This window comes from Mustela putorius, unplaced genomic scaffold, assembly GCF_011764305.1.
Source record: "Mustela putorius furo isolate JIRA1106 unplaced genomic scaffold, ASM1176430v1.1 tig00000743_pilon_pilon_pilon, whole genome shotgun sequence".
NCBI classification, from domain to species: domain Eukaryota; kingdom Metazoa; phylum Chordata; class Mammalia; order Carnivora; family Mustelidae; genus Mustela; species Mustela putorius.
In genome coordinates this window covers 2,630,897-2,653,444 of record NW_025421464.1, presented here as the reverse complement: position 1 = coordinate 2,653,444, position 22,548 = coordinate 2,630,897, and the positions used below count along the sequence as shown (strand labels likewise).

The window sequence follows — 22,548 nt, the reverse complement described above, 5'->3', positions numbered from 1 at the left end:
TGCCCTCAACAGCTGATATACATGGGCCCAGACCCAGAGCATCGGTGAACCAGGTCCAAAAGGAGTCATAATTTTCTTTTAAAACCCAAACGAATGAGTCCCTGGTCCTCCAGATGCTCATCATCCACCCACCCCTACCGATGAACCTTGACATTCCCAGAGTCCTCAACCTTGGCAGGACACACCTCTGCTAGGATTCGATGGCTGACTTGTTCAGGGAATGGGAGGAAGAGGGCGGATGACTGAGTGACCCCTAGGAGGGACAGCTTGGTGAAAAGTACACAGGCACACAGAGTGGGAATCCTTCCAGGCCTGCTTTGAGAGAGGCTTTCTGGGAGTCCTAACCCTCCTGAGTGATGCAGCCACCAGGACAGTGCACCAGCCTCCCCGGAGACTCACCAGTAGTCCATGGCCAGGACACTGCTGTCCAGATCAACGAAGGTGAAGGCCCGGACACAGCTATGGTTGCTAATATCAAAGAACTCTGGGGAAGAGACAGAAGGGGAGGCATGCGTGGAACCCAAGCCCCAGTCCCCAGCCTTGGGGTTCTCTAGTGACAACATGCAGCATCGGCTTACCAGCTGCAGCACCCCATACCCACAGTCAGCTCGGTGACAGGCCTCTCCAAGTGTAAATGCATGGCCCCTCCAATGGCCGAGAGCAGACCTGGGGAGCCATCAGGGACTCACCTATCTTCTGATCAGTAGATGCAACCGCGATCAGGTTCAAGTTGTAGAGACACACCATGTCAATGACCCACATCTCCAGGTTATAGAGCTTCTGGATCTGGTTAAGCTGGCCAGAGGAAGGGCAGAGGAGATCTGAGCTGGGGAGGCTTGCCCAGCAGGGAAGACTAGATACACGGTATCCTGTGAACCCTCTCCTGCCATCCCAAGCCCTAGCTGTAAACCTGGTATGGAGCCCAGTGCTCCCACCAACTACTAATGGGAACTTGAAATTTCCTGATTTTGAGTCTCAGTTTCCACATCTATAAAGTGGGCTTAAAGAACACCCATCCTGGGATGCCTGGTTGGCTCAGTTGGTTAAGCGGCTGCCTTCGGCTCAGGTCATGATCCTGGCGTCCTGGGATCGAGTCCTGAATCAGGCTCCTTGCTCAGCGGGGAGCCTGCTTCTCCCTCTGCCTCTGCCTGCCATTCTGTCTGCCTGTGCTCGCTCTCTCTCCCTCTCTCTGACAAATAAATAAAATCTTTAAAAAAAAAAAAAAAGAACACCCGTCCTCACCACCTCTTTTTAGATCCATTTGACACACTCATCAAAGTTTTAAGTATTTTTTTAAGATTTTATTTATTTACTTGAGAGAGAACACTAATAGGAGAGAGAGGGGTTGCAGAGGGAGAAGCAGGCTCCCCACATGGGGGCCCTGAGATCATGACTTGAACTAAAGTCAGACACTGAACTGACTGAGCCACCCAGGTGCCCCACGGGTCAAAGTTTTAAATGTGCATAGTTTGTAATCCCGAGATCTGTTTCCACCCCACAGCCATGGATGTGTTCCCACGTGCTCATGGAGAAGTGTGTACGAGGTCAGGCCCTGTGACAGCAACAGGCCATGACTGCTTGCAAAGGACAGTGGATACAAATCCACAGCACAGGACACCCCCCCCCCCCGAAACTACGAACGAGGGAAGTGTGCACCTGGAATCGATTGTGAAATGGAAAAGCAAGGAGGAAAGCAGCACCATCATGTGCAACCACGTGCATATTTAAATAGAAAGGGGTGGGGGACATGCATACAGTCTAACCATAGAAGACCACCCCAAAACTGGTCATAGCAGTTGAGTTGCCTCCCATGAGAGAATCCAGGTCTGGGAGAGGGATACTGACTTTGCATGGACTGTCCCTCTGCCTCTCTGACTCTCTCCCTCATGCTGGTTTTACTGAGATATAATGGACATAGAACATTATATTAGTTTTTGCTTGTTTTGTCTGAATCTTATTTACCATCTGCGGATGTCACCTGGTTCAAGGGGTTTATGAACAAGAAGTCATCCTGCCAGGTCATGAGGTGCCCTTCCGTGCTCCTCTGCCAGCACTGCATGACAGCCCTTCAGATGGAATCTGAGTGGGTATCCCAGGTGGGGGACCCCACACACAAAGGCATGTCAGCAGGGAAAAGAGGTGGCCAGCCCGACGGGCCCAGGGCCAGAGAGGATGGGAGAGGAGTTCAGGGTGACCAGCTAAGGAGCTTGTATATTACTCCCTGAATGAGGCCATAGACTGGGAACGAAGAAAGCAGGGGGAGCACCATGTGAAACAGAAGGGAGGCGGGGCTTCCGGCCACTTTTCTGGGTGGGTATGCTGAAGGGTCAGCAAAGGCAGGGGCAGGGAGGGGACCGTTGCATCAAAACTCAGACATACTGAGAACACAGAAGCCGCTGCTGGTGGCTGGGCAGTGAGGACAATGGGCCAGGACCCCCGGCCACTGACACACAGCAGAAGGGATGGGAATGCCCATCACCTCCTGAAGCCCTGGGCCCTAGGGAGCTTCGGTGATGTGTTCAAGGCTGCACAGTTGGGAAGTGAAGCCCAGCTCCCCTCCTTGCAAACTGCAGGGTTTTCCATCCACATGACCGTGGCATGCAGTGGGTGGTCATGGAAGGCCCATGCTGGATCACCCGTGCCAACATCTTCTTGCCCAAGCAGCCCCTCAAGGAGGAATGCCAGGCCTTCTGGGGAGCCTCCCTCTGCCCCTCTCAACCCTCCCAGACGTGGCCTCTGAGGGGGGCTATAGTGACCAAGTAGCAGCCATAACCAACAGTATGTAGCTCAGGCTGTAATGTGCCCCCCTAACACACACACCAAAACAAACACAATGAGAAAAAGAGCGGAAGGTGCCAGAAACCCTAGCCTCGGGAACTTGGGTGCTAGTCCACCTTGGTTCTGGGCTACCAAATACACCCGAGAGAGTCACTGGACCTCCACAGACCTGTGCTGCCTCCCTAGGCAACTGAGAAGGGACCAGACAGAACCCTCCAGTCCCACAGGACACCCCCTGATGCATCTGTGAAACACTGCTGTTTCACAGGCTTATGAAAGCCTTCCTGCTGCTGACAGCCTTCTCAGTAAGCCTTCCTTCCCTGGGGAGCTACACCTCCCTCATTTGCTGGACGATTCTGGCCTGGCCTGGCGACATGAAGTGCACAGCCCGTTTTCCTGAGTATTGTCTCACTTTACTTCACTTGGCCAGGAGCTGATAGCACAGGCAATGATGATGTCAGCTTATATTTGTCTGATACTCACTATGAGCCTTGCCCTACTCTGAGTACCATCCGGGTATTATGTCATTAAATCCTCCCAGCAGCCTGAGGGGGTCATGATGACCCCATTTGACAGACTTAGAAACTGAGGCACAGAGGGATATATACTAACTGTCCAAGGTCACAGAGCTAAAAGGTGGCAGTGTCGGGTTCTAACAAGAACTCCAGAGCCCAGACTCCCAACCATTGTGATTTTCTGCCTGGTCCAGGTGAAGGATTTGAATCAGCAGCACCTGGTGATGGAGTGGTTGTGACAGGGAGAGGAGAGGGGGCTGATCTCTAACACAGGAACCTTAGTGGGTGATGACACCACTCCGCGAGATGGGGCCCAGGAGAAGTCACCTCCCTGGTGACCAGGGAGGGCTAGAGCGACATTCTGTTCGGACAAATTGGGTATAAGTTTTCTGTTGGGTATCCAAGTAGAATGGACACCCAGATGTCGTCCTGCTTACAGAAGACAAAGGGTCTTCAGTTCACTGAGGGTCCCAGTCCCACAGTGAAGCCAGAACTTGGCCCCCGGAGCAGTGAATGCAGTCACTTATACCATGAACCCCATGACTGAACGCACTCTGAGTCGGGGTCACCTTCCCTATCGGGGTACAAAGGCAAAGGCTCTCCAACCACCTCCTGTGTGCTCCACGGGTGGGCCCTCCTCACCCTAAAGGAGTTAAGCAGCGAGTAGCCCTCAGACCAGATCTGCAAGATCCCATCCTTGGTGACAGTCAGAAGATGCCCTGTCCTCTTGAACCGCTGCATTAAAAACTGCACCTTCACAATCTCACATCCATGGTTCCTGTGGAAGGTGACCGGGAGAGAGAAGGACTCAAACAAAAACAGAAGGAAGAGGAGGAAGATGAAAGCAAACAAGGGGGGGCTCCCCTCACGGGCGCGCACACCCAACCCGTGACTCTGCCAGGCGGGCGTTGGCCATTATCAGTGGTGGCCGGAAGGCAAGGAGACCCGAGGAGGCTGCTGATACGAGATAGGGTTGCACCAGCGGCGGGCTTCTCCTGTCACACAGCCAGTTAGCTTCCTCGTGATGCGACAGGATCAGGGGAGGCAAAGAATGGAGGTCTTCTGCAAACCTTCTTTTTTGAGAAAAATGCTCTACAGGAGGCGAGTGGAGGGGAGCGTGCCCCTGAAACTTTCATAACAGGTTCTGGCAACTCGGGGTAGAGAAGGGAGTATAGCCCAAGCACGAGATAAAAGTGGACAAGGGACAATGTATCCCACAGAACCCCGTGTACCTGACTCCTCCTCTCCAAGGCCAGGACCCGAGCCCAGCAAAGGACTCCCATGGCAGGCCTGGCCTCACGGAACGCCACCACCCAGCCCTCCAGCAGGCTACAGGGATGTCGTCTTTCCTGCCCCACGCTGGCTAAGCTGGCAGGCTTAGCTGGCCACTGACAGGAGCTTCATTTTGACCCCCGGACACAGCACAGCACGCACTCACCCACCTGGTGTTCCCACATCTCCAGGCCCCAGCAGGCAGATAATGCTACTCACCTCAAAGGGACCCAGGGAATAAGATTTTGCCTGGAGTTTTGTCCTGACTCTGTGCAGAATTCAAACTAGAACCTAAGCACCTCCATCCCTACTCTAGCCAGAGCCCTTTCCAAATGTCCTTGTGGACGCCATGTGACCTGCGGCTGAAGGCTACCCCACACTGCTGTGAAATTCCACCACCGAAGCAGTTCGAGAGAGTGAAGGTGTGTCTGGACACAGCTCCTTTCTCACCCACCACCACTACCATCCCCACCCCTCACTCCTGCAGCCCACAGTGCTGCCTGGTTTGCCCTCAAGCATCACTCCCAGGGCCACCTGTCACATCAGGGCCATGTGATCCTGAGGGGTCTACATGACAGGTGAGAGCCAGGGGAAGTGAGAGGAGCCCTCTGGAGGTGTTACCCTACAGGGACAGGGACAGCACCTCCACCTGCCAAGACTGCAGCAGTACCCTGGAGGGGGAGTTCAGTGATCTTGGCCCAGGTTCAGGAAAGGGGGGCCAACTTAAAAGATGATGCTTTCATGAAGGTAATGAAATAGTACATGGCTACTTTCTCTGCCAAGCTGGAAATGCTCTCTGGACTTGAAGGCTGAGCAAACAAATAGGGGAAAATAGAGACAGGCTTCTTGACATTTTTGGTTCTGGTCCTTGAAACAGCCTTGGAAATCTGAATGTCCTAAGGAAATAAAGACCCGCGAAGGCTTGGCCACATCAAGCAGAATTTTCAGATCATAATGTATGGTTATAAAATCCTTCACCGTCCATATTTACTGGCTATCCCTCAATTGAATCTTGACCAAAATTCTTTTAGACCAGTCCTTTCCTGGTTTTCATTACACCATCTCTCTGAATCTCCAGGTGCTCCAAGGCAGAGACCACTTCTGGTTCACAGTATTCCTCATAGCCTGCTCTGGGGGTGGTCCGAGGACAGACCCAGCCATAGCTGCTCCTAACCACGCCACAAATGCCAGCCATCAAGCGCTGGATGACAGGACGAGCTCTCTGCTCTGGGCAAGAGGTGCACAAACCCCCACATGGCCTCCGGGAAAGGGACTCCAGGAAGAGGCCTGGGCCATTGGCTGGACCCCCTGGAGGGCTTCTGGTTTTTAGGGAGTTCAGAGGGGCGGGAGCACGCAGAGCACCGCACAGAAAAATGAGGTAAAGGTCCAGAGGGCACGGTGGGGAGGAGCCATGAGGAGGAGGCAAACAGGCAGAGTCGGGAGGGAGTCAAGGCAGGGACAGAGCCACATGCTCCAGGAATGACCGGCAGCCATGTGCGACTGAGGCCTGGTGGGGCCTGCAGGAGCAGCTCCCCATAATGGCTATTACTCCCCACCACGTGAGCCATCTGTGCCCGGTGATCTATGCCCCAGGCCCACTCAGCACCCACAGTGGAAAGAAGCAGGAGGAGCAGCGCATGGGGCAGGGAGGGTCAAAACAGAGCAACCCCACTGCTGTCATTTGACTTCTCTGAACCTGTTTCCTTGTCTATAGAGTGGAGACACGTCACCCCCCTTAATGCTCAGGCACGCCTACAGTCCTGGTGGCCCGGCAAGGAGTGACTTAAGGAGGGGCGCTCGCTCCAGGGTCAGCCCCACCATGCTCACACACCTCCCCCTTCCGGCCGGGGTGAGGCTCCTTACAGGGGGATGATCCTCATGGGAAGGTGGAAGCGCAGGCGGTACTGGCTTGCTTGCATCTTTTCCTTTCTCTGGAACTCCCGCATCATGTAATCCACATACTTCTGCTGCCTCGGGAAGAAATGCCAGGCAGGACAGCTTTGGCCAAGCTGTCAGAGCCCTGGCCTTGGGGAACCGACGCCTGGCTTCCAGGCCCTCCCCCATCTTTCCCAGCCCCTTCCAAGGGGCTCTCTGGAAGCTGTGTCCTGGGGCCAGCCCAGGGGAGCAGCCAAGCCCCTTTACACATCTGGGATGTGAAAAGGGTCTACCAGCAGTAGATAGCAGCACCCCCTCCTTCATGCCGTTCTGTAATGCTAAGTACCTCTCTGAATCACCACCACATCTTGTTCAAATCTCTTTATCCACCCTACTTTATGGATAATAAGACTGAGGACCATAAAAGTAGAGATGGGTTGTTCCAGCTCATCTAACAAGTTAACAGCAAGGGAAGACCCAGAAGCTAGGCCAGAGGGCAACTCTAGAGTCTACTGACGCCTCATGAAGGCCCAAACAGGCCACCCTATGAACCTATAAAGATAGAGGGAGTTATTAAGATCACTGTGTAGAGGGGTGCCTGGGTAGCTCAATGGGTTAAAGCCTCTGACTTTAGCTCAGGTCATGATCCCAGGGTCTTGGATCAAGCCCCACATCAGGCTCTCTGCTCGGTGGGAAGCCTGCATCCCCCCCCCCCTCTCTCTCTGCCTGCCTGTGATCTCTGTCTGTCAAATAAATAAAATCTTAAAAAAAAAAAAAAAAAAAAAAAGCTCACTGTGTAGAGAGCAGAGCACTCTGGAAATATGTTTATTGTAGAATATTAGGAGAAATGAAAGAAAAAACAAACAGAATATATGCCTAAGCCGAGGGGAGGAATGACAGAGTATTTTTAACACACGGGCTCCTGAGGCAAACTCCCCAGGTCTGAAGACTGGCTCAGCTGCTAACAAGTTCTGTAAGTCTGGACAAGTTTCTTAACTTCTCCATGCCTCAGTTTCCCAATCTGTAAAATGAAAGTAAGTAAGAACACCTACTCTGTAGGATTCCTGTAACGTTTAAGTAAAATGGTACATAAAGTGCTTAGAACACAATGCCTGGTTAAAGGCTAGTTATTATCATTGTTGGCATTGCTACGTCAACACATCAGACTATTGTTTTCTACTTTTCTGTGTCCTTCTGTATTCTATATTCTTAAATGGTAAGTCTGCTCATTGTAAAACATACAGAATCAGGAAAAATAATCTGCTCTAAAACCCTGGCATTTTTGGATTGAATAACCACTGGTCTGTCTGTTGGCTGAGCGACCAGAAAGGGCCATGAGATGGTCATGGCACCTGCTGGGACTAAATGGGAGGCCTGGTGTGCAGGAGAGTCAGCTGGCAGGTGGGTGGTGCCCTTACGGCTCACGTCTGCGCCCTGGAAGGTCTCATATATGACATTTGTCATATACTCTCCTATCCCCCAGGAGAAGAATGAGCTCCAATGAGCTTGCTTACTGAAGTCTCAGGAGGGTTCTCTCTACCCACTAAGTATCCCAGAATCCACAAGAAGCTGTCTGATGCCTTGACCACCTCCCCATCTTCAACCTTCCACACTCTATGGATCAGCCACACCTGGACCCCTCAGCCTCCCTCCAGCTTCCTGAGGCAGCAGGGCATCCTCCTCACCCAGGTGATGGAGCCATTACAGTCTGTGTCCACCTTCAGAAACAGCACCTCTAGGATCTCATCTGACATATTGCTCAGAATCTTCTTCATGGCCTTCACGAACGCCTTCATGTCCATGGCTTCAAGAGAGAAGAAAGAACATCATCCACGTCATGGGAAGTCACTGGGTCCTATCAGCAGCCACGGTATTCTTGGGTGTCTCAGTGCTGAGGGAGGGCACCCAGAGAACCGTGTTGGCTGGGTTGTCCCTTGAATCCCCTCTCTCTGTGTGGCGTTCAGTCAGCCCACAGGTACTTGCCGCACACCTTCCACGCCTGGAGCACTGCGGTGGCCCCACAGCACTGCTTGGTGCGGGGATACTGAGGAAGATCAGAGCCCATTTCTGAACAAATAAAACAGGCACTGAGACAATGAAAACTCAAAAAAAAGGAAGGCAGGGAGGGAAAGAGGGAAGACGAAAGGGAAGGCTAATAATTTTAACAGAGAGACAGAAATTAATTCAAATACACAGAGAGAGAGGTGACTTGTGTCTTTTAAAGGCAGCGAAGGGTTTGGGTGGTTCGGTCAGTTAAGCATCTGCCTTCAGTCGGGTCACGATCCTGGAGTCCTGGGATCGAGCCTCGCGTTAGGTCCCCTGTTCAGGGAAAGTCTGCTTCTCCCTTTCCCTCTGTCCATTTGGGCTCACTCTCTTGCTCTCACTCTCCCTCTCAAATAAATAAATAAATTCTTTTTAAAAATTAAAAAATAAAGGCAATTAAAAGGCCAGCATTGGCTGGAAGGAATGTTGGAAGAGCAGAGGTCTGGAGAAAATACTTTCCCCAAGCTGGGCTCGTGACTATGAGGGAATCTGTCTGCCAATGGGCCAATATCCCCACCTAGATTTTTTTTTTTTTTATAATCCCAGTCTATAAAAAGTGCTTCTAAAGTCCCCTCCACATATCTGGAATCGTTGCCACAGTCTAAAGGCTGTGCGTTTTCTGGCTCTGCTCAGACCTCACCTCCCACCGCCATCCCCCTCTTTCCCAGCTCCAGCCATAATGTCCCCACGCTGTTTCTCACACCACCAAGCACACTCCCTCCTCAAGACCTTTGCACCATCTGGTCCCTTCCGCAGGGAAGCCTTCCTGAGGACTATCTAGGGAGGCCCCCTACCCCCACCAGCCGGCTCCACTGCTGCCCCTGACCTTCCTCGTCACCGCTCTAGCCAGTGAGCTCTGCGAGTGCAGGGTGAGCCCGTGCCCTCCATCACTGGGTCCTTGGCACACAGCACACGCTTGTTCCCCGAGTGCTGCTGTTGGCACTAGGATGTGGGCGTGATGATATCGCGTGCTTCTCTGTGTTTATTCACACTGGCCATTTAATGAGAGGGACTCATAAGGAAACTGCAGGGCACAGAGGTGAGGTCATGCGCCCAAGGTCACAGGGTGGCGCCCAAGACTGACCCTGGCAATCTGGCCCTCCCATGTATGAGAGGAGTGAACAAATCCCTCTCTAGAGCACTACAGAGAACACCTCGCTCTTTGCACAGGTGTATAAGAAGCCATAGAGACTGTTCACCAGCATGCTGTGTCAATACACTTCTTACCAACAGTTTGCCAAACACTTCTCTGGAAATAACAAGAGAATAGACACAAAGGTATTTGGAAAAGGAAACATACACTGTGACATCCAGGCAGGGCCCCTTGCCCCTCAGAAAAGCAGCTCTCACCCGCCTCAAGCCAAATGGTTAATTGATCACTCAAAAACTTGCATGTGGGGTACCTGGGTGGCTCGGTGGGTTAAAGCCTCTGCCTTTGGCTCAGGTCATGATCTCAGGGTCCTGGGATCGAGCCCCGAGTCGGGCTGTCTGCTCAGCAGGAAGCCTGCTTCGTCCTCTCTCTCTGCCTGCCTCTCTGCCTACTTGTGATCTCTGTCTGTCAAATAAATACATAAAATCTTAAAAAAAAAAAAACCTTGCATGTGGAAATATCACTTCCTTAGGGAGGGGGTCACCACCAGGATCAGGCAGGGGGACACCTTCTGGGGAGCAAGAAGGGCTCTATAACTTGATCTGGGCGGCAGTTACATGAATGCACGCATGTGACAGATTCCTGGAGCGGGACCCCAAAACCCGTGCATTTTGTGGGAGGTAAATGATGTCTTGGTGTAAAGATGCATATTATTTTACAACTGAATTGCTCTCAGGATGAACTCTCTAACCGCCTTTCCCTGCGCCTCTGAGCTCAGCCAGCTGTTCTAACTCTTTTTTTCTTTTTTTTTTTTTTAAGAGAGGGCAAACAGGAGTGGGAGAGGGGCGTGTGCAGAGAGGTTCTTAAGCAGGCTCCACACCCAGCGCAGAGCTCAATGGGGGGCCCGATCTCGAGAACCTTGACTGTCGCCCCCTCCAGCTCAGAAGACTAGAGGGGTGTTCTGACAGCCGTCTCCTCCCCAGCCTGGGTGGTCCTGGGCCCTTTCCTCAGGGGACGAAGGCCCACCCTAACGGCCACCCTCCTCTCTTCTGCCTGCACCCTGCTGGCACGTGCCCTCTGCCCCCCAGCACTGGACATCCTTCTGCCCACCACTCCCTGACACCTCTTCCTCAGCCACCAGAGACCTCAGACCACACCCAATGGTGCCCTTCCTTGCCTTTGGGGTCTCCTGCCTTCAAGCAGTGACCCCACTGGTCCCTCTGGTCTCCTCCAGGTTCTGCTGCCTGCCCTGCCCTGTCATTCAGCAGGCATGTGCCTCAGCTCTTCTCATCACTGTCCCTTGCTTTTCTGACACTCTCCTTAGTGGTCTTGCCTATTCAACCATCTCTGCATCTCAGGAGAGAATGTGTCTCCCATATCTCTGACGGTTCCCAAGTGTTCCCCTTGCCCTTTCAACTCAGCATCCTTAAAATCCAGTTTATTATCTTTATTCCACTAGACACTGGCCTTTCCTGTGTCCAGCATCTCTCCTAATGGTGTTACCTCCACCAAGCTCAAGACCTGAGAGGGCTTTCCAGTGACCTCCCTCCTGAAACCTCACAAGAATCCTGTGGTCCAGGGACACCTGGGTGGCTCATTCAGTTAAGCAGTTAAGTATCTGCCTTCAGCTCAGGTCATATCAGGGTCCTGGGATCGAGCCCCATGTCCAGCTCCCTGCTCAGTGGGGAGCCTGCTTCTCCCTCTGCCTCTGCCTGACACTCCCCCTGCTTGTGCATGCTCTGTATCAAATAAATAAATAAATAAAATCTTTAAAAAAAAAAACAGTACCAGTACCTAGAAGTTAGGTACTGTTATTCTCTCCATTCTACAGATGAGGACTCAGAGGCACAGGGAGGTTTGGAGTTTGCCCAAGAACACACAAGGGCACCAGGAGGATTTGAAACCAGAAGCTTTCCTTGTCTCCATTATAATGTCTACCACGCTTGGTGTAGTGGTCACATGAGAAGCCAATCCCCTTCTGGCCAAGACACTTTCTCCAGCAGCTCTAGAGAGTCACCTCCCTGTCAGACCTGCTGCCAGGGCTCAGGTGCACCCACATCCTCTGTGGTTGCCTCCCTCCCAGCCCTGCCCCAGCACAGCAACACCCCTGCACCTCTCCTCTGCCATTCTCTGCCCTCCCCACCTTCTCCTGGGAAACTCCCACTTCGCCTTTCTCTTTCTTTGTAAAGCTAAGATGTAGGATTATGGAGTATTTACCTCTATTTTTTTAGATACTTATAAACATTTTTTAAATTAATGCAATATTTAAAATATATAAGAAGAAAATGTTTTCCTGGACACCAGGGTGGCTCAGTTGGTTAAGTGTCTATCTTTGGCTCAGGTCATGATCCCAGGGTCCTGGATCGAGCCCTGCATCAGACTCCCTGCTCAGTGTGGAGTCTGCTTCTCCCTCTACTCCTCTCTCTCTCTGATCTCTCTTATTCTTACTCTCTCTCAAATAAATAAATAAAATCTTAAAAAAAAAAAAAGAAGAAGAAGAAAATGTTTCCTAGCCTTCCCTCTGCCATTGGTGGGGGGAGGGGTGGAGGGGTATGTGTGTGCCCCACAGTGCTTGCCTTCCTAGGGCACAGTCACCAAGTATGAGCACTGCATGGTTATGCCCTTGGCTCTCCCAGAAGGGGCCTTCTTTTCATTTATTTTGGATTGGAAGTGCTACACTCAGTGTGGGGTGCGCACAGGTGTCCATGTCAGGGCACCCAGGCCACTACATTTGGGCCTGTTGTTAGTGCCTGGCCCCTCCTACGTAAGGTGACAAAGCCACAGGGTTCCATGACAACTGAATCAAATCTGAAAGAGGGCTTGGTAACCCAGGAAGCTCCATACCTACACTGATTCTTATCCTGCCCGGCTGTGCTTGATGAAATGTCAGCTGGCAAATCTGGCGGCAAACTTGGTGCGTGCGCCCCCATATCCCCTCAGGAGCTCCTGTGCAGAAGGTCAGTGCTACACTGGCTTGTAGGCTTGGGGCTGCAGGTCCCCCAGATTACTGCTTCTCCCTTGATCTCCACCCCAGCAGCCTGCAAGTGCTCCCAGGCAGGCCCCAAAGGCAGGGGCCAAGGGCATGTGGATATTTTTAAGACCTCCTAGGAGATACATGGGCACCCCCCACTAAGAACCACAGAACCAGGCGCCTCGGTGGCTCAGTCGGTTAAGCGTCTGCCTTTGGCTCAGGTCATGATCCCAGCATCCTAGAACTGAGTCCCGTATCAGGCTCCTTACTTGGTGGGGAGCCCACTTCTCACTCTGCCTGCTGCTCCCCTGACAGTGCTCTCTCTCTCTCTGTATGAATCAACCAATCTTTAAAAAATAATAATAATAACAACAACAACAAAAAGAACCACAGACCAGGGGCACCTGGACGGTATAGCTGGTTGAACTTCCAACTCTTGGTTTCAACTCAGGTAGTCGGTAGTGATCGGTAGTCAGGTAGTCAGGTAGTGATCTCAGTGTTGGGAGATCAAGCCCCATGTCCAACTCCACACTTGGCACAGAGTCTGCTTAGGACTCAATCTCCCTCTCCATCTGCCCCCGCCCCCACATTCTCTTACTCTCGTGCAAATAAATAAATAAACAAATAAATCTTTAAAAGAGAGAGAGACCAACCCTCAGGGCCCCTGGCTGGATCAGCCAATGGAGCATGCTTGATTTCAGGGTTGTAGGAGCCCCACGGTGGGTGTGGAGATCACTTAAAAATTAAATCTTAAAAAACAACAACAACAACAACAAAGAACCATGGACCCTCCTTAAAGACCTCCAATCAACAAATAAAGAAACTAAGGCCCTGAAAGGGAACTTGCAGAATAGACAGGAGAACCCAGGCATCTCCCTTTCTTCCTCTGAGACAGGCAGTGATGGTCAGGTCAGGGTTTTCAAGAAATGTTATGGAGCCCAGATTCATGATTGATTGATGGATTTTAGACAGAGAGAGCGAGAAAGAGCACAAGAAGGGGGATCAGACAGAGAGGGAGAATCTCAAGCAGATGTCAGGCTGAGCACGGAGCCTGATGCAGGGCTCGATCCCATGACCCTGAGAGATCACGACCTGAGCCAAAATCAGGAGCTGCATGTTTAACCAACTCCACCACCCATGTGCCCCCATGATCCACCTCTTTAAAAGACCTTCTGAGGGGCGCCTGGGTGGCTCAGTGGGTTAAAACCTCTGCCTTCGGCTCAGGTCATGATCCCAGTGTCCTGGAATAGAGCCCTGCATTGGGCTTTCTGCTCTGCGGGGAGCCTGCTTCCCCCTCTCTCTCTGCGTGCCTCTCTGCCTAGTTGTGATCTCTGTCTGTCAAATAAATAAATAAAATCTTTATTAAAAAAAGGCAGGAGAAAAAAAAAAGGCAGGAGTAGACGATTGTAGGGATCCTTTCTCGATGTCTATGGATATGAATCAGCATGGTATGCACTTCAAATACGCTACGAGTTTGTCAGTTACAGCTCAGTAAACCTCAAGGAAAGAAAGCAAGACATAGAACAGCATGGATGACAGGCTGCCACTGCATACAAAAGGTGGACGTGACCATGTCACTCCTGAGATTCTCCAGGTCACAGGAGACTGAAAGCAGTCATGGCCTGAAGGAGCGGAACTGGGCAGCTGAGTCTGGGCCGAAGGAGAAGTTTTCTCTGCATGCCAAAAAGGTTATCATAGATAAAGTACTTTTTGACTTTTGAACTGCCTGAATACACTGCTTACTCAAAACAAACACAGACACGATAAAAACTGTGGTCAAGGTTGGCCTCCAAGACACAGTGGTGGCGACTCCCAGCAGCCAAACACCAGCACCAAATCACTCCAGTTAGGAGCCATCTCATCTCTGGGTCAGACACACACCAATCATCCCTGCACTCACTTCATCCATCTATGAGCTGGGGATTTCATATCCTTACCTGCCCTCTTCACAGCATGGCTGTAAAAGTCATATTAATGGGCCCAGGAGCTATTTCCCCAGAGCTGGTATTCAGAGTTTAGGGAACATAAATAAAGAGGTCTTTAAGTATTCCTATTACTTGCCTTTATGTATATCACCCACCCCAGGTGAAAAATTTAGCTCTAAAGACAGATAAAGGGTCACCTCAGTGGATTAAGCCTCTGCCTTTGGCTCAGGTCATGGTCTCAGGGTCCTGGGATCGAGCCCCACATCAGGCTCTCTGCTCAGCATGGAGCCTGCTTCCTTCTCTCTCTGCCTGCCTCTCTGCCTACTTGTGATCTCTGTCTGTCAAATAAATAAATAAAATCTTTAAAAAAAAAAAAAAACTAAAACTAAATATCCAGCTATGGGGGAATGGCATAGTCCACCAGCAGAACACTTGCATTCGTGAGTAATGATGGTTTGGAAGACTACACATAATATATAAAAGTCCTTAAGGTGTTATACATCCAGAGGAAAAGAAGGGTCTTAAATCACATATGTAATACAATTACAGACTCACGAAAATACACATAGCTGACTGTGGCCCTAGGACGCCCGCCTCCCGTGTGCATGCCCTCCCACCTTCCCTCCTCCTCGTGAGTGGGACAGAACCCATGACTTGCTTCTAACCAAGAGAATATGGCAGAGGAGACAGGAAATGGAGTCATGTGGACATGACTGCCTGCTGACAAGATTGCAGCACACATCGTGCTGGAGTGGTGATCTCCCCAGCTACCCTGAGCCTTGAAATCCACCATGTTGGGGAGTCTCATGTGGCCAGGAACCGTGGGCAGCTGTAGGAGCTGAAAGCAGTCACCTGCTAACAGCCAGGAGGAAACGGAAGGCTTCAGTCCTGCAGGGGCAAGGAACTGAGTCCTGCCAACAACCTTGAGTGGACTTGGAAATGGACCCTTTCCCTGGCAAGCCCTAGGAGATACCGCAGCCCCGGCCTAGCGAGACCCTGAGCAGAGAAGCCAGCTAAGCCATGCCCAACGCCAGGCCCACAGAAACTATGAGACATTGAAGGTGTGGTTTAAGCCACTTAGTGTGCGAGAATATTGTCACACCACATGCAGGACAATGTTTGGAAGAAGATATACTGAAATGCTGACAGAGGTTACATCTGGGGGCTTGGATTAGGATTAGTATTGTTTTTCTGAATATGAAAGAGCCTCCGATAGGCTTATAAGATTTATATAATGACAGAAAAAGTTTTGAAAGTTTAAAGATGAAAAACTGCTTGTCAAATCTTAAACCCTGCACACACCCAGGGATGGCTCCCACCCTGTGTGGCAACCAGAAAAACACAGCCGCAAGGAGGCTTTACCTCCCGCCGAGGCAATGTCATCCTCAAACATCTTCTTCACCTTGGCCATGTGTAGCGGGGTAAACAGTTGAGACTCATGTTGGCTGAGGGTGACGGATGATGCTGGGGAGCTAAGAAGCTCCTCGTTCTTGTGGAATCCACCTGGGATGGTGATCTAAGACAAAGAAGACTGTAAGAACCGGGCAGTGAGAAGGTCGCTTTCCTGAGCTCAACATTTCTAGCACATCTTACTGAAATAAAGACTCTTTGAGGGGAGGACAGGGTATGGAGGGTTACAATTAGGCAAATGAATAAATCTTAACCACTTTTGGACTTAGAGAGACCAAGAAAGATCTAGACCATCTCTCCTGACTTTGGGGAGTTCACAACTGTTCCCCTTTTGCAGATGCCGTGACTGAAGCTCAACGAGGTTGGCGGACACAGCCAAGGTCTCACCTCCCACAGACCCGGACCCCAGTTTATGAGGAGCTTCCGTTCAGTTTCAATCTTCAGTGCTCAGAATTCAAGACCCCAAGGAATCCAGCTCCATCTTCCCCAGCCAATTTGATTTGGTCCTGAACCTCCCAGACCCCCGCCTGGGTCAGGGTCAGATCAAATCGTCACACACACCAAAGCTCCCGCACCCCTGACAGGGGCTTCCCGCTTCCTCCTCCCATTGTCTCCCCACGCCCCCACACAGCCTATCTTGCCTATCTCTGTAGCCTCTACACACACTTAGCACAATGCTTCGGGTCACGAAAGGCTCAGGTCATCAAAGGCTGCTTCCCTCAAAGGATGCCGGGAATGAACCATGAGATAACTACCGAGTGCTTGTTGCTAACTGAAATGCACTGCCCTTGGGTCTTGGGCATTCAAGATTTTGGTTCAAAAAGCCAGAAGACCAAGGTGGAAGTTGGATGGCTCACTGTCCCCACCCCAACCCCATCAAACGAGCAGACGTGCTCATCCTCCTGTGAACTTTTGTTCATTGCCTCATGGTCTATATACATCTGTTGAGCACCAGGCACTGTGGGCACACGAGTGAGCACAGTGAAGTGGAGCCTTCCTGGAGCCCAACAGATGAGCTAGCTACTACTCCCACAGCCACGCGGGCCCTGGATCAGACATCTCAGCACCATACATCTATGCCAAAGATGTATTCTTACCATACCTCCTGCTCATTCTTCCTGTGATCCTTCTCCTACACCTAACCCCTGCTCCCCTGCATCCCTGGCCCACCCCAAACACTGGCCTTGTGCAGGGACAAATACAAGGATGTCCCCGCACTGGGACCAGAGTTTTAGCTTTCCTTTCCCCTCCAGCTCTCCACATTGGGATCAGTCACCTTTCTGGAAGACAAATCTAATGATAACTTTACCTCAGCTCAGATATTTCCCAGGCTACTTACCACTACTACCATCCCCCGGCCCACTCCTGAGTGTGGCCTTCAAAGCCCTTGACCCTGTAGCCCGGACCTGTCTTTCTAGTTTCAATGCCCATGCCACAGTCTGGGCACACCAATGGCTCTCCACCATCTCCAAACACAGCAAGCATTCCACTTTCACCACATATTCCCTCTATGCAGCACAGACCATCTGCCCTAGCCGCAAACTCCTACCCACTCTTTAAAGCCTGGCTCAAATGACACCTCCTCCTAGGAGCTTTTCTATGACTTTCAGATGACAGTCATCCCTGCCAAATCCACGCTCCCAGACTCTGTTCCTATCTGCCATGCATGCAGGATACTGTGCATGTCCATACGTGTGGATAGTGAGGCATGATGGGAAACACACAGCTGTGGAGTCCCAGAGCTCTGGGCTAGAATTCTATCTGGCTCCTTACTTCCAAGCTAATTTATCCACCTTGCAGGGTTGTAGTAGTACCTACATGGCCCCCGGACATGCTGGCAGGCTCAGCAGACTAGTTACACAATGAATGATAGATCCTGTCATTACTCCTGTCTCCTAGTGAGCTCTCTGAAGGCAAGGGCATATTTAGTTTATCTTAATTTGATCTTCATTTAACTTATACTAATGATCTCTCTAGTCCCCAGCCCCAAGCATACAACAGACACAAAATACTCGGGCTTGAGGGTAATTTGTATAGCCTATCCCACCACAGCCGCAACATGGCTGGACAAAATTAAGGAGGGACCCTGTACAGACTGCAAATTGGTAGCCTCTGATTCGTTGCATTGGGCCAATATTGTGCTTTCAAAGGGAAAACCAGCCTGCTGCCATGCACAGGTAGCTTACCTACCTGGCCTTGTGAGTATCTGGGTTTGCCACCCTGGCGCAGAGATGGATAACAGACGGACTTCTGAGCTGATGAGCGACATCGGGGTAGCTCAGGAACGCCCCTCCCCTGTACCAACCTCTAATGATTTTCTTACCTTTTGAGACTCAGGGTTCTCTCTTAAGTCCTCGGAAGACACTGGTCTTGACCTAGAATAGGGAATCATGGTCACTTTACTCTAACTTTCTAAGACTGTGTGGGAGGCTAGCCTAGCTGGGTCACAAGAGACTGGAAAAGAAGTCAGAGCAAGGGGTGGAGGGGTGCAGCCCTGTACCCACAGACAACTCCAGCACACATGTAATGAGTATCCCTTTTCCCCTAGGAGCTCCTCCAGCAGGAAGCTTTTCTTAAGCCTATCCCTGTAAGCCTTCTTTCCCCCAGTGGGAATCAGTTGTTCTACTGAAGTCCTGGGGCTTCTCAAGTGAATGCTAAAGGCTTCCTAAATCAGGCCACACTTTCTATAGAATTAGAAAGGGCTTAGGAGGCCATGCAGTTAGGAGAACAAGTATATAATTCACACACCAGGAAAATAATGTCCAGTGGCAGGCACATGTCCAAAGGGTCAAACACACGGTCCGGAGGTGGGGTAGGATGGCCCTACTTTCTACTTCCTCCCCCTGCCCTCCAAGGTGCCTAGAGGCAGGACTTCTTTGGAAGGAGGACAGAATCCTCCTCACTGCAACATGGGATCATGTGAGTATGGGAGAGGCCCGGTCCACAGAGTTCTACTCAGAGAACATAAAGGACATGTTTCTACTGGGTCAGCGGCTTCTCTATTAAGATGAAAGACCTCACTTTATTATGATTATTGGGAGTGTCAGTCTGTCTCACCAGAAAGAATCCAAAGATCTTTTTAGCAGGGCAGAGGAATGGCCAGGAGTCAAGCCCCAGATAGGCTCAGGGAACAGAGTTAATGAGCCAGCCTGGCTTGACAAAGGGCTCCTGTGGGTGCGGGGAGGGGAGGAATTATAGGAGAGAAGAGACGAGAGAGAAACAGAAGCAGAATGTAGAAGCTCCAGTATTTTGCCAGGGAGTCTGAGCAGGATGAAGGGCAATTATGGAAACTCATCAGCATAAGTGGAGGGAAGATTGAAGACTGGCCAACAGTGTCCCAACCCAAACTGTCTTGGCAGCAGCTCAGATGTAAAAACGAAAGGAGAGAAAAGAGCCAAAGGAAAGGAGATTTGAAGCCAAGAATCAGGGTAACTGAGGGAAATGCCAGGAAAGTTTCCAGGAAAAGGCAGTAAGGAAAGAAAGTGGCTTCGTGCATGTGATGCTGGGCTGTCCAATTAGAAATGCGAAACAAATACCTGGAAATATGGGCCTGAAACTGATGACGGTACATTTCAGGGAAAGAAAGAGTAAGGGAGACACACAAAAGACAGGAGGAAGGGAGCCTCAGAGTAGACCGAGAGAAGAAAAAAGACACAACCACTGAACACAGCCATTAAAGGTCACTGAGGAAAAAAGCTACGGGACCAGATTAATAGGTTCACTTCTGTTAAGAGTATCATGTATGGGGGCACCTGGGTGGTTCAGTCGGTTGAACATCTTGCCTTTGGCTCAGGTCATGATCCCCAGATCTGGGGTCAAGCCCCGTGTTGGGCTCTCTGTTCAGCAGGGACCCTGCTTCTCTGCCTGCCACTCCCCCTGCTTGTGCTGTCAGGTGAATAGATGAAATTGTTAAAGAAAAAAAGAAAGAATATTATGTATGGGTATGTTGGCACATGCACAGAAACAGAGCCAGGAAAAATATACTCCAAATTTAATGGTGGTTATCTCTGCCAGGTGATATTATGGAGGATGTCTATAGCCTAAATCATGCTGTTCTTCATTTTTAAGTCAAAAAACATTCATGGCCATCTTTAGGATTTTTTTCTTTTTAAATACTTTATTTATTTGCAGAGGGGAGAGGGAGAAGCAGGGGCCCTGAAGAGCAGGGAGCCTGACATGGGGCTCGATCCCAGGACCCCCGGGATCATGACCTGAGCCAAAGGCAGATGCTTAACCCACTGAGCCACCCAGGTGCCCCATCTTTAGGACTTCTTCCAGTGCCACAGGTTGGGTGGTGGGTAGCGATCTACATCATTCTTCTATGAAGGACCACTGGCTGGGAGTGGTCGCTACAGCATCGTTCGCAGAGGTAACAACTAAGGCAAGTGGCTGTAGAAGAGATGCGGCAGGGTGAACCAATGCACCTGCACTCAAAACATGCCCCCCAGCCTGCAAAAGGATGAATGTGGCCTATAGCAGGTGACCAGCAGGGATTTCCATGAGGTCCTAATAAGTAAGAAAAGATCCAAAAAAGAATGCAGAGATGATGCCAATTTTTATACAAGAATGACAAACAGGTATGATTTATACATATAAGAACATGAGTATACATACACACATACATACACACATTTATAAACAGGACTACCCTTAAAAATTACGGGGCCAAGAACAAGAGAACAAATATAGGTCCACAGAGTGAGTTGTTTTAAGTACTTAGAAATCAAGTTAAGATACTATGAAATAAAACATTCTATTCTCCTACCTTGACAAATACTTTCCACTAACAACCTGGAAAACCAGGTTCAAATTTACAATTCTAGAACTCCTCAGCTAAGTGCCAGAATTTGGCTGTGGGGACAGAACCAGCCTCTAAGTCCTCTGTTCAACCCACCACACTCCACCTGTCCTGGTTAAGGAAGGGGCTTGTGGATGGGGGCAGGTCAGCGACAACTCAGCCCACATGCAGGCCACACCTCACCTTCACTGCTCCCCAGCCACCTCACACCTAGGGGGCTGCCTTCAAAAATGATGCACTGGACAACAGGCCCACAAAGAATCAGATTCAAGGCACTTTGGGCAGGGACTCCAGTATTTAGAGTTGTGGGGGTCGGGGGAGGGTGCCTCTAAGGGTCATTAGTAGGACGACTGGTGAAATTTGAACATGGACACTTACATAACAATCAAATTAATGTTGTTTCCTGTGGTTATAAGAGAGAATGTCCTTGGGGCGCCTGGGTGGCTCAGTCCATTAAGTGTCTGCCTTTGACTCAGAGTACAGCCCAGGGTCCTGGGATCAAGGCCTGCACTAGGCTCCCTGCTTGGTGGGGAGTCTGCTTCTCCCTCTCCCTCTGCCCCTCCACTCCACTTGTGCTCTCTCTCAAATAAATAAATAGAATCTCTTTAAAAAAAATCTTTGTCTTGGGCGCCTGGGTGGCTCAGTTGGTTAAGTGACTGCCTTCAGCTCAGGTCATGATCTTGAAGTACCAGGATCGAGTCCCACATCGGGCTCCCAGCTCTACGGGGAGTCTGCTTCTCCCTCTGACCTCCCATCTCATGCTCTCTCTCACTCTTTCTCTCTCTCTCAAATAAATAAATAAAATCTTAAAAAAAAAAAAATCTTTGTCTTTAGGAAATACACACAAGTATTTAAGGCCAAAAAGGGTGCAATGTAACTTATTCTCGAATATTCAACAAATATAATGATAAAGCAAAATTTTCACAATTAGTCCACCTGGACAAATGGGAGTTCTTTATACCACTCTTAAAACTATTTAAATATTTTTGTTTCAAATTACTAAAATTTTCACGAGTGATGTGTCTCACCAAAACACACCTGTGTATGTTCATGGACCAAAACAAGTGGAAAAGTATTGGTTGAGGGCAAGAGACACCCAAGAGAAAAGGTAAGAGTTAAGAAAAAGAAGCAGAGAGAACCACCAGTCCTCTACTGAGAAGTCTAGGGGCACCTGGGTGGCTCAGATGGTTGTGTCTGCCTTTGGCTCAGGTCATGATCCCAGCATCCTGGGATCAAGCCCTGCTTTGGGCTCCCTGCTCAGTGGGGAGCCTGCTTCTCCCTCTCCCACTCCCCTTGCTTGTGCTCTCTCATCAATAAATAAAATCTTAGAAAAAAAAATTAAATGTCTGTCTAGAATTAGAGAACACTTAAAAATCAGGAGAAACCATCCCCACTGGCCTCCATCTACTCCCTCACACTTCCCGGCTCTAGGGGCGCAGCGGAGTGGGGCACACCACAAACCTAGAAACAGCCAGTAGGGGAGCACACTAGGATGGGAAGAGAATCATTGGTTTGTGGACTTAGTGTGTAAGAATTCATAGCGGCAGATGACTGAAACCCAAAGGTAGTTACGGCTGTCCTGGAAACAGCTACGAGATGCCCTCCTATTCAGCCTCTGGTTGCAGGCAAATGCATATTAGGACCCACGTGTCCAATCTTTGGGAGACCACTTTCACCCCAAACCCTCACTCACCCTGAACCAGGTTCTTCCCAGGTAACCTTGCTGGCTTTGTTTGACAGAGGTAAATTGGTTTTTGACTTCCATCTCAACTGAGACATCTCGGCGCTGTCCCTGGGTCCCAAGGAGCTCCTCTATGAAGTCACTACGGAACTCCAAGGGCTTCCGCCAGACCACAGAGTCAGCTGGCCAC

At 50.4% G+C, this 22,548-nt stretch overlaps 1 protein-coding gene across 1 annotated transcript in view; it reads right to left on the bottom strand.

Moving 5' to 3' along the window:
• The window catches only part of EFCAB8 (EF-hand calcium binding domain 8), a 59,744-nt gene extending 37,196 nt beyond the window's left edge, over positions 1-22,548 (bottom strand). Inside the window, exons 1-8 of the mRNA XM_013053406.2 lie at positions 22,371-22,548; positions 18,203-18,254; positions 15,832-15,985; positions 8,126-8,244; positions 6,429-6,532; positions 3,936-4,071; positions 690-795; positions 400-484 (exon numbers count right to left, since the gene is read on the bottom strand). Coding sequence (XP_012908860.1) covers positions 400-484; positions 690-795; positions 3,936-4,071; positions 6,429-6,532; positions 8,126-8,244; positions 15,832-15,985; positions 18,203-18,254; positions 22,371-22,456 — 842 coding nt within the window. The 5' untranslated portion in view covers positions 22,457-22,548. The remainder of the gene's footprint in view (positions 1-399; positions 485-689; positions 796-3,935; positions 4,072-6,428; positions 6,533-8,125; positions 8,245-15,831; positions 15,986-18,202; positions 18,255-22,370) is intronic.